General features: G+C 36.1%; 1 protein-coding gene across 1 annotated transcript in view; it reads left to right on the top strand.

Moving 5' to 3' along the window:
- CNTN5 (contactin 5) overlaps nt 1-11,893 on the top strand; it is a 1,454,884-nt gene that overhangs the window by 1,037,972 nt on the left and 405,019 nt on the right. Inside the window, exon 8 of the mRNA XM_055091393.1 lies at nt 2,552-2,755. Coding sequence (XP_054947368.1) covers nt 2,552-2,755 — 204 coding nt within the window. The remainder of the gene's footprint in view (nt 1-2,551; nt 2,756-11,893) is intronic.

The following is an 11,893-nucleotide window of genomic DNA, read 5'->3' as shown; positions in this document are numbered from 1 at the left end:
GAGGTCTGAGGTCTTCTGCCAGTGTTCGGTGGGTGTTCTATAGGAGAAGTTCCACGTGTAGCTGTATTTCTGATGTATCTGTGAGGAGGAAGGTGATCTCCGCGTCTTACTCTTCCGCCATCTTGCCTCGATCCTCTGTTGCTTTCTTTTACTCCAAATTTCTAATAATACAAAACAAAAATTGAGGTAACTCCAGTAAAACCTAACCTAAAGTAAATTGCAAAAATATAAAAATGCCTGAGTGATGTTTAAGCAACAAATGAAACTCTTATTATAACAATTAGAAGAACTCATATATTTAAGGGAAGAAAAGAAGGGAGGGAGGGAGGGAGAGAGGGAGGAGGAGAGAGAGTGAAAGAAAGAGAGAGAGAGGAAGAAAAGAAAGGCATAAAACAAGGCTTCCCAACCTCACTGTAGATTAGAATCACATTTGAGCTTTATAAAAATTCAAGTAATAAGTATTAACTAAAAAATGGCTCTGTGGAAAGGGGACCTTAGAATCTGCTCTTTTAGCCATAACATAGGTAATTCTAATGCCTATTGAGATTTTAATGCTATTGGCCTACACATAATTCCTTCAATTTCTCATATTCTATTAACTCAATTGCAAGCTGGTTTTTATTTTCACTCATCTACTGAAACTGCTATTCAGTGATATACCACATGTCAATCCTAAGTAACATTTTCCTTTATTATAATTATAAATATTCCCATTAAGTCATTTTTGCCTTATTTGGCATTATTTAACCCTCTTGAAATTGTTAAGCCATTGGTCTCTGTGACACTGCATTTTCTTTATTCCCCTTGAATATTTCCAATGGTTCCTTCTCTATTACCTTTTGAACATTTTCCTTCCTTTATTTAGATGTTTGTGCTTTCCAGAGAATTATCTTCTCACTGTATCTATTCTCATCTACTTACATGATTCAGTTATACCAACATACCAACAACTCCCAATCACAGATTTCCTCTCATGGACTTCAAACACATATTTACCAATTGCTGGAACTACTTATGTAGATTTACCCCAAATTCAAAATGTCCTGAAAGTGAACCAATAATCTTTCTCCTTAAACCAGGTTGACTTCATTTATTTTCACCTGAAATTCATGTGTCATCCTCTTCCCAGTCATTCAAGGGAGATAATGAAAGTGTTCCTGGACTATTTGTCTCTTCATTTGTCTTACTCCCTATATATTTCTTGGGCCAATATCCTTCTTCTCATTGCTATTATTAGGTTCTGATTCAGATTTCTCCAGCTCTTACCTTCAGTATGCAATATCGTCCTATTTTTCCCTCTTGCAACTTGTGCTTACTTAAATCCAACCTTTGCAGAATCACCAGAATACCCTACTAATGTACATCTTTATGTCAACCCTTCGCTAGAAAACATCCAGGATAGAGCACAAGCTCCTTAATACAACATACAGACCATGTTAATTTGTGTTTAGTAATTTGGGTTAATTTCCACTTTCTCTAACCTCTTCTCTTACTACTCCCTTTCTTGTATTTTTCACTCTAATAACACAAAACTGTGGTGGCCCAAAACCTTACTCCTTGACTCATTTTTTTTCCTTTTCACTTTTCATAATCAATCCATCAGCAATTCTGGTCAACTCCACTATCACATTTTTACTAGAACCAGTCACTTCTCATCACTTCACCACTACTGTCACTGCCACTAGCTACCATTCTAGTGCAAATCATTTATATATTTCATGGCTATTTTGAAAATAGCCGTTTAGACTAGGGGACATTATTCTTCCTGCTTCCCCTTTCCCTGGTCCCTGCTTTGTCCTCACACTGTCTCATCTCTAACCAGTAGTCAGAGAGAGTTTTTAAAATATAAATTTACACATCTTTCTCACCCCTGCCACTCTCTAGCTCTCTTACATGCTTTAGTTTTCTTCACAGCACTTATTACCACTTGACAAATACCTGTTTGTGTATTCTTGTACTTTCCACTATAATGGAAGCTCTATGAGAACACAGACTTTTTTTTTTCCACTTAGAGCATTCCTGACCCATCAAGACCCACTAGTATTTGTTGAACTAATGAATAAATGAATGTAGCTCAGGCATCTCTTAAGAAGTTTTTGCTGATCAACATGATGGCTTAAGTGCCCTTCTCCATTGTCTTCTTTACACTAGAGTATACATCTCCATTTCTTTTTTCCACATTGTTTCATAGGTTTGGGTAACTCTTTCCCATTAGACCGATCTTTAAGAATGTGAAACTGTCTCTCTCATCTTTTTAATTTCAGTGCTATCATAGTGCCAGGCATCTAAAACACATTCAACACACATTAGAACTGAATGAATGAGTGCATGGATGATTAGATAAAGGCTGAGCATCCTTAAAACATATTTCAGATCTTCACGTAGTCATTAAGAGCAACAGTTCTTTGAACATAAAATACAAAATGATATAGACATCTGGATCAAATACGGATGATCTTGCAACCTATCTAATACTTAGTTAAAGCTTTGTTGTTTGAGTTTTTTAGTAAAATAATCTGTCTTTAAACAATTGAATTTTGTGTATTTTCAGAGATCGTCTATAGCTGGGTATTTAACGAGTTCCCTTCCTTTGTGGCGGAAGACAGCCGGCGGTTCATTTCCCAGGAGACAGGCAACCTTTATATTTCTAAAGTCCAAACATCAGATGTTGGCAGCTATATTTGTCTGGTGAAAAACACAGTGACGAACGCTCGAGTACTTAGTCCTCCAACACCACTCACTCTCCGTAATGATGGTAAGTTCCATGGACTGGATTGAAATGGTCAGCCACCTCAAATGTGAAAAATTGAGTATAATCTGCAAAAATACTGAATCACTATGCTGTACATCTGAAACTAATACAATATTGTAAATCAACTGTACTTCAATACAAAAAGACCTAAAAAAAAGATGTATTAGTGTTCTTCTAAGCACTTAAACCTAGCACAAATAAAATAAAAAGACATTTGGCATATTTAGAAACTCTACACTTTTAGTCTAAGATCATGCATACCTTAGAATAAAATTTTTGACATAGGAAAGTGATGATCTGTAGCTAAGAAATATTAACCTTAACACTACCCTAATGCCAAAAAGGGAGAGGGAATCCAAAAAGATGAACTGTAGTAAAGACTCCACAGTTCTTTTTTTTTGCTCTTTAGGGCCTCTGTATAGCATATGTGTATGAATTGCAAGTATTTTACAGGTTCATTTTCCATAATTTTTTAAATTTTAGCTACCTTCAAATTGAATGTTCAGATTTTAATACTTCATGGTATAGTTATAATTGTTATTATTACTTTTCCAATAATAGGAGCAGTTGGAACTTTAACTTTTAAGTGCAATTCAGGCAGAAATGATGATTCTATAAGTATAGGTATTGCCATCTATCCAAAGTATCTTCAAATTTAAAAACCCGATTTGTAGTTATAGACATTTACAGTTAAGCATTGCATTAAAGAAGTCAAGTGCTATATTACAGTTGATATATGATATATGGCTTGCTCTGTCATGCAATAAAAAAGCTATGAAGGTATTATTGAGAAGTGAGCTCGAGAATACTGATAGATTGTGAAGCTTAAAAAATAATCTATTTCAACACTAGTCTTTTATATGCTTAGTTTTAGAATATATGCTGCAGTAATGTATAGCCAGAGTTTATATACATATAAAACATTAGTAATAATCCTATAATCCTATCAGGTAGAGAGTACAAATGCAATATCTATTTCAGAGATGAGGAAGCCAATTTGAAAGAGATGAAGGGACCTCCAAAGGTCACACTGCTAGGTAATGACATGGAGGAATAGATGGGAAACGAGGATGGAAAATGGGAAACTGATTTAGAGGCTACTGAAACTAATCAACCAAGAGGTGAGGAGGTGAGGAGGGACAGAATGAAAGCAGTGGTAATAGCACTGAAGGGTAGAAAACATGCCTGGGATATTAAGAAGGTAGAATTATCAGAATGTGATGATTAAACATGAGGCTCTGGAGTAGGAAAAAGCTTTCACATAGTTCAATGAATGGGTGATGATTCTTTTCATGAAAAGAGATAAGACAGATGAAAAAATAGATTGAGAAATTGGTGAATGTGACAAATTCAGTTTTGGCTATGTTGAGATAAGATATCCATGGAAAATCTATGTGGAAATATGCAGTAGGCTACTGATACATATTCCTAATATGTACAAGAGAGGACTGGCCTAGAAAGAGATTTAAGTGTTATCATTGTGTATTCCATCAATACAGTTAAAGCTATGATTGTGTGTATATTATGCCAACTTCAACATTATATAAGAATGTCTATAGGATGAAAAGAATAAAGGAAAATAGATATGCATTTAGAAAACTTACCTAGTTCATAGTTTAGAATTGAGGTGATTTTCTATAAGCCATTTTCATAAAGTTTCTGAGTATTTTCTCATTAATTCCACAAGAATTTGAAGCATCTTTGTTTGAAAATTGTAACATTTTGATGACTAGTTCCATTTACACCATCCATTTATGTAATAATACCGTACATTCAGATAGTGCCTGAGGTTGAGTAGGCTATTCTGCCTATTTTTTAATGCACCAAACCTAAACATTATATTGACCTTCACAAGGGAAACGAACACATGTAAAGTAAGAATCCAAAAATTGACACCTGGGCTTCCCTGATGGCGCAGTGGTTGCGCGTCCGCCTGCCGATGCAGGGGAGCCGGGTTCGCGCCCCGGTCTGGGAGGATCCCGCATGCCGCGGAGCGGCTGGGCCCGTGAGCCATGGCCGCTGGGCCTGTGCGTCCGGAGCCTGTGCTCCGCAACGGGAGAGGCCGCAGCAGAGGGAGGCCCGCATACCACAATAAAAAAACAAAAAAATCAAAAATTGACACCACCTTCACCAGTGATTTAAAAGCTCAGGACCCAAGTTCAACAGTCTCTTGCACTTCTTTGATTTCATGGCCTAAATGTATCACTTAACTTTACCTTATACCTTCCATAGTCAAACATTTCAAGAATAATTAGAGTAATTTGTTTGCTGCTATTTAAACTCCTTTGCCCTTCTGATTCTATTGCTCTTCCTGGGTAAAACCCCACTCCCAATAAACTCATTATACCCTTAATTTGTGACTGCCTTGGAATCTGAAAGCTGCTAGAGAGTTACACCTGCCAGGGATTCATGATCAACAACTTCAATATTGCCACTCAATCCGAGTAACTTTCTGTGGATGATTAATTTGTAACTGTCCCAAAAGTTTTTGGAATCTTCTCTGCTTTTCTCAAACTGGACAGCCTCCTTCCTTCCCCACTGCTTTACAAAAACTATTTAAGTATCAAATTTACTTTCCTACTAAAGGAATTTCAAATCTAACTATTGATACATCTTCATCCATACTGTTCTTCCCTTATGTAATTTCAGTAGAAATACTCTACTGTCCCTCCTACTATTAAAACCAATCCCTCCATCCTTGACTGCTGATTTTCATTCCCACTGGCCTTTTCAGGACATCACACTGTTAGTCATTGTTTCTTATGTAACCAATACTGTGTCACTAAACTAATAAATATTTTTAGTCATGTTAATTGAATTTACTGAAGCAGTTGAAACTGTTGACTTATTTTTATTTTACAAACATCTATATTTTCAAAAAATCATTATTTGTGCAGTACTATATGAAAGGTTCAATAAAGCAATGCACACAAGTAAAATAAAACTGTTATTTTAGGATTTTTTTTTTTTTTTTTTTTTTTTGTGGTATGCGGGCCTCCCTCTGTTGCGGCCTCTCCCGTTGCGGAGCACAGGCTCCGGACGCGCAGGCTTAGCGGCCATGGCTCACGGGCCCAGCCGCTCCGCGGCATGTGGGATCCTCCCAGACCTGGGCACGAACCCGGTTCCCCTGTATCGGCAGACGGACGCGCAACCACTACGCCACCAGGGAAGCCCTAAAACTGTTATTTTAAAGTTAACATTTAAGTTAAAAAGAAACAGGTGGAAAACACCTGCTAAATTTCAATTACATCATTCAATGACAGTCTTATTTAAGATTTTGTGAGAGAAGTTAGAAAATTCATATTTCTTCTTTCTGTAAATTATATGAGATTTTTGTTTTCTTGGTGATTGTCTACTAATTTTTACTTTTTATCATAGTAATACACCCTTATCAAAGGAATGTAGTGATTTATAAGTTCTGATAAGAAGGGGAAAGAAAAAGCAAACCCACACACCTCCCTTCCATCCAATCCCACTCCCTAAATCTAACTTTTAAATTTCTCCTATTTTTCTTCATGAGGTTCTCATATAATGCTAGGAAATATCTGTGCTTCTTGTTTAATCAAGTTTAGACAATAACTCATATGATGTACATCTGCTTCTTCTATCCTCCCCTCTTTTATATTTAAATAATATTTTTCTGTTGTTTCCTTTTTAACCTTGACAATGTGCTTAAATCTCTACTATCCTTTTAACTCTTGAAAATAATTCTTGACTTTCTATTATATAAAGTGATAGTCTTATTCCTACTTTATCCTTTACCTTTCCTACACTACTTTTATGTCCTTTTGTCTTCCACTTTTACTCTGACATTCTCTCCTGCAAATGCAACCAAGTGTTCTCAACTTTCCCATAGACTAACTGTAAAAGCTTAAAATAAATAGATGTTAACAAGTTATTACTATATAATTATCATTCAATATCATATTGTTACAGATTTTTAAGCTATTTGTAGATATGTGTGCTCTATGAGACGTGCTTTTCATAAGTAAAACTTTGAATATAACAAGAAAATAATATTGTGATACAGTTTGGATGTAATTTCTCTAAAAATTTTGCTCTACAAATACAATTCATACTTTCAATAATAGTGTTGAAATATGAACATGAGTCATCACAATGTAAATGATAAATGAAACCATTATTGTGGTTAAGAAAGCCCACGAAATGCGTTTGAAAGAGAAGTGAGCTTAGGACCAAGCCTTGAGTAGTCCAAATTGCTTTGGAAAGGTTAAAAATGAAAACCCTACAAAGGATAATGAGAAGGAGAAGTCAGAGAGATAATAGGTAGAACAATAGTGTAGTATCAAGGAAGCCAAGAAAAATGAGCATTTCAACAAGGAGAAGTGGGCATGCAGCTCAAGATGGTGGACTGGGTGCCTGTATTTGTCTCCTATCTCCCTTCTGAGACCCTGTAAGAAGAAATTCATATGGTCAATGAGTAGAGGAAGAATTTCATTAACAAATGAGACACTTTGATATATTTCTGGAAGAATAAGGAAGGATGTGAGTTTAAGGATTAAACAGGTGGAGTAACTAAAACCTAGAATAAAGTTAAAGGGATCTACAGAAAGGGCTAAAAACCATGTGCCCACTGGAAGCCTGAAAAAAGCTCTGAAATCAAAGTTAGCTAAGGGTGGGCATAAGAAATGGGGCCAGAGGGGGACTGAAGGTATATACGTTGAACGTCTGTTTCAGTGAAATATTGGAATCCATTCTCTTCCCTGTCCTTACATGCAAAAAGACCAAAGGGCTTGTCTCTTAACAACATGAGTGAACTTTCCCTGGAAAGCTAAAGTTCTTAATGTGAATAGTGGCACAGAATGCAAAACCTTCTCATTCTGGCACATGAGTGTCCGCAGCCTGACAGCCAGTTCCTTGCCCTCACATCAAGACAGAGAGCTGACTGTCGACCCACCTCTCCCAGCCACCCACACCCTCACCTCAGTAGGGAACTAATTCTACAGAATTGGGAAGCACACAGCAATGTCCAAGGCTCTCAGACTTAACGTTTATATGCAATGCTAAATTAACAGTTTCTATTAAAAATTACTGAGCTTACTGAATGGTTATAGAATTTATATCAAGATAATATGCAAAAAGCAGGAAAATGTAAATTATTCTAGAAAGGCATTGATTAGACTAGAATTGTTCTTAATTCAAAAAACTTCTATATTACTATTTGATCTCTCTTCAAAAAAAAAAACAATTGAAGACCATGTTCATAGGGAGGACATATTCTTGAATGCTTTCCCAAGTAGGTGGCTTATATTAAACACTTAGTCTGAAAATAAAAATAGAATACGATTGTGGATGATTCCATTATTTGCATCACAGTCAGCTACAATTCCTGCTGGGTTTTACAAACCTCTCATTGCAGAGACAGGCATTATAATGGATATTTCTGCAAAATTGACAAACACCTCTGCAGGGGTTTGAATATAAAAATTACATTTAATCTGCTGTGACCATAGACTTAGCTATAAAAATCATTTCAGAATATTGTGTTTTTACACTTCTTTGAAAAAAAGTAGGCCTTTCTAAAAATAATAGAGGCTATATACATAGGCAAATTATTTCCCTTCAAGGACAAATAAAATTTTACTTTATAAACTACTAGAAAATGTCTTGGCTTGGATCCTCTTAAAGCAAAGCTTGAAACAAAATTCGCTTGTAGGTAGTTCATTTGAAATTTATCACAGAGAGCAGGAGTGTGGAATGGGGTGGGTTTGAGGAATGAACTAGTGAAAAGGGAGGCTGCATTATGGAGATGACCACTTCCACAGGCAGCTGGAGCTTGGTTGCACAGGACCAGAGCCTTATGAAATGCACTCAGAATAATCTCCTTAGCAGACATATCAATGGGCTTCCATCCCTGAGGGTGACTCCACAGGCAGTTAACTCCCGTGCATTTACAGTATGCCCTCAAGTTGCAGCTGAGTGAAACTGGTTGCACCTACACAGACCTGGTTGCACTGGTTGTTGCAGGAGCAAAAATTCTGGCCAAGATCATTCAAACACACAAAAGTTGTCCAAAATACAGAGCAGGGAGCTTTGGAAGATTGGAAGTACATGAGTGATGTGATTAGATTTTCCTCTGCTGGCACTGTGAAAAACTATCTTCACACATTTACAAATGTATATTGCATACCTGCTATGTGTCAGATAATTCATTAAGTAGTGAGGATATAATGGAGGGCAAAACAAATGCAATAATTGTCCTTAGGTAGCTTACAATATGATACAAGGGAAGATATTACCCTAAAAACTGAGTGTAACCAAGCATCCTAGGATCTGTCTGCCTGTCCAGTGCCCCATGGAGCCAGTCTCACAGGTCATTGCATTGTAAACAAAACAAACAAATCTAGCTCCAAAACTATTATAGGTAATACAGAATTTTACTAATGGTTTGGAGGGTAATGAATGTGGAGGCAGCATTCTGCAAAACAGCAAAATTTATTAAACACCCCTCTTTAACAACTTCTCTCTTTTGCCAAGTTTTTATTCCTACAACTGCTATATCTCTCCCTCGACAAACCTCTGCCTCTCCCTCAACACTACTGTCTTGGTCTCCCTTCAAGGTCTCACTATCTCGGTCTGATGCATGGCAAGTTCATACTTTCATTTCTGCTCTCATTAGAATTCTCAGCCCAATTCTGAAGACTTTATTTTATTTTATTTTATTTTAATTCAATCAACATTTATAATGAATTGGTACATGTGAGGCATTGTTCTAAAAACTTTACAAGTATTAAAGTGAAAGGATGGAAAACATATAGAAACAAATATGAACTAAAAACCAAAAGAAGTTTAAATTGGTCTATGAATATCATACAAGATATTAAATGCATCACCAGGGACAGAAAAGAGCATTACAGTCTGATAATAGGTTCACTTCTTCAAGGAGATAGAGCAAAGCATTTTCCCACAATCCACTGTGTACAACACCAGGCTCCTCACTCCTCTTCTGGTCCAGATGGAAACTTCTCCTGTAATTATCTCACTCCTTCCTAAGGCAGCATTTTTTCAGACCCTTCTCTAGGGCTATAGTGGCTCCAAAGTGACACAAAGAGGATAATAAAAAAAGAAAAGAAAGAAAAATTTAAAAAGAAAAGAAAAATAAAAACAGTCCTTAGTTCCCTTTGCCATCCTTGGAGTTGGATAGTGCAGGAGCGAGAAAAAGAATTGAGGAAGTAACTTGGATAATGAATGGGAGTAGATTCAGAATGCATGCAGAAAGATTGACCTTTGTTAGAGAATTCATCAGTTGTCACAGTGGGGAGAAAAGTAAAAAGACTGTGGATGCAGATAACCTAATATTTGGTGGTGGGAAGTCTGATGGCATTTTTTTAAATGAACTACAGACAAAGTCATCAGCTAAGAATGTATATGTAGTCAACAGGTTTATTTTTAAACCAAGAATTGTGTCGAGGGAATTAAACACAGAATCACATACTTACATAATTTATGAGTCAACCTCATTAATTCACTACTGAATAAGACAGGTTCTATGAGCAATGGAAGAATATAAAAAACGGTATACCCTTGAAGATTGTGGTGGGTTGAATAATGACCCCAAGTTGTCCATATCCTAATTCCTGGACACTTTGAATGTTACCTTATACAGTAAAGGGATTTTTGCAGATGCAATTAAGGATCTTAATACAAGGACACAGAAACCTAATACAAACATCAAAGAGAAATCTGAAGTAATTCGTTTTTCTTACTTATCTTTTGGAATACTCATGGCTATTCTAGCAGTGTATTGGAACTGGCTTGTTCCTGCTTGCAGGAGTTGGTTGTGCATCTCTTTACGTCTTGGTACCTTGAGATTAACCATGATGGGAGTATCTACAATGTGAAAAGTATCAAAGGCTACATATCAGAGATCTCACTGTCCTCCAACCCCAGAGAACTGGCTGTTAAACAGCATTCTGCTAGTAATTCAGCACCTAAGATCACAGTCCCTGAATCAGAAATAACAACATTTGATGGAATAAACATCAATTAAAATGTATCCCTGCTCCACTCCAATCCTCTCTGTTTGCTCTGCTCCAGATAAAGTACAGACAGAATGGATCCTATGCTACTCTCTCTATTTCTGGTACCTGAATTGGTTTTGCCAAGCAAACAGTGAGATGCAGCAGTCATTCTTATTTCCTGATCAGTTTATCACAGGAAATATGACAATTGGAATGGCCTTGAGTATTCTTAGACTTCACTTTTCTCCTCTAAATTTTGTAGTGGGTATTAAATGTTCTACCCTAAACCCAGGAGACTTTTTCTTCTTTTAATCTTTGTTCAGAATTTTCAATTTATGGATAGTTCCGAAGGAACTGGGAAAGGTTATGAAAGAAAACTCCTACTAGAGTATATTTATCTATGTGAAAGAAGCTGAATAGCATTAAGGTTTTATGTCAAGTTCTGCAGGAGTATAAGAAACTTACTTGGCTTTTATTAATCTTTTATTTATTTTGCTATATGTCTCTCTGGAAATCTTATCATCTTGATATGCTACAAATTAAATAAAAACTTCAAAAAATCATTGGAAGATTTCTGAATAAAATGAATAATTTGATCAGATGTCCTTGACAATCAGTCATTTCACACAATTCAATTTCTCTTTAAGCAGACTTATGAAAACAATTTGAAATTCTATCTATGGAAATAAGAATTTTTATCAAGAAAAACAATGTGCATCATTTTATTAACTCCCTTAATATGTCTTAAAAACTTTGAAGAATTAGTTAATAAGTGCTTACAAATAATAAGATAAATTTCTTAAATATGAATCTAATTTAGGCTTTTTCTGGTTTCCCACATGAAAACTTGTTATTGTCATTCAAGAAATAAAATCCCAAAGGATGTAAAGTTTTGATAACTGACATTGTAATGGTGAATATATAATTCTTAACATAAGAAAGGAACAATGAACTTTGAATTACTTTTTAAGAGTGGAAAATGTATGTTCAGCAATTTTAATCTGACTTCCTTTCCTATTGTCAGACTAGTCTACACACACTATCTCCATTGCTATACTTCCTCTCTCTTTCTTTCTTTTTTTTTTTTTTTTTTTTTTGCGGGCCTCTCACTGTTGTGGCCTCCCCCGTTGCGGGGCACAGGCTCCGGATGCGCAGGCTC

This window comes from Physeter macrocephalus, chromosome 16 (genome assembly GCF_002837175.3).
Source record: "Physeter macrocephalus isolate SW-GA chromosome 16, ASM283717v5, whole genome shotgun sequence".
In the NCBI taxonomy this organism is placed as follows: domain Eukaryota; kingdom Metazoa; phylum Chordata; class Mammalia; order Artiodactyla; family Physeteridae; genus Physeter; species Physeter macrocephalus.
This window is presented reverse-complemented; position numbering and strand designations above follow the sequence as displayed.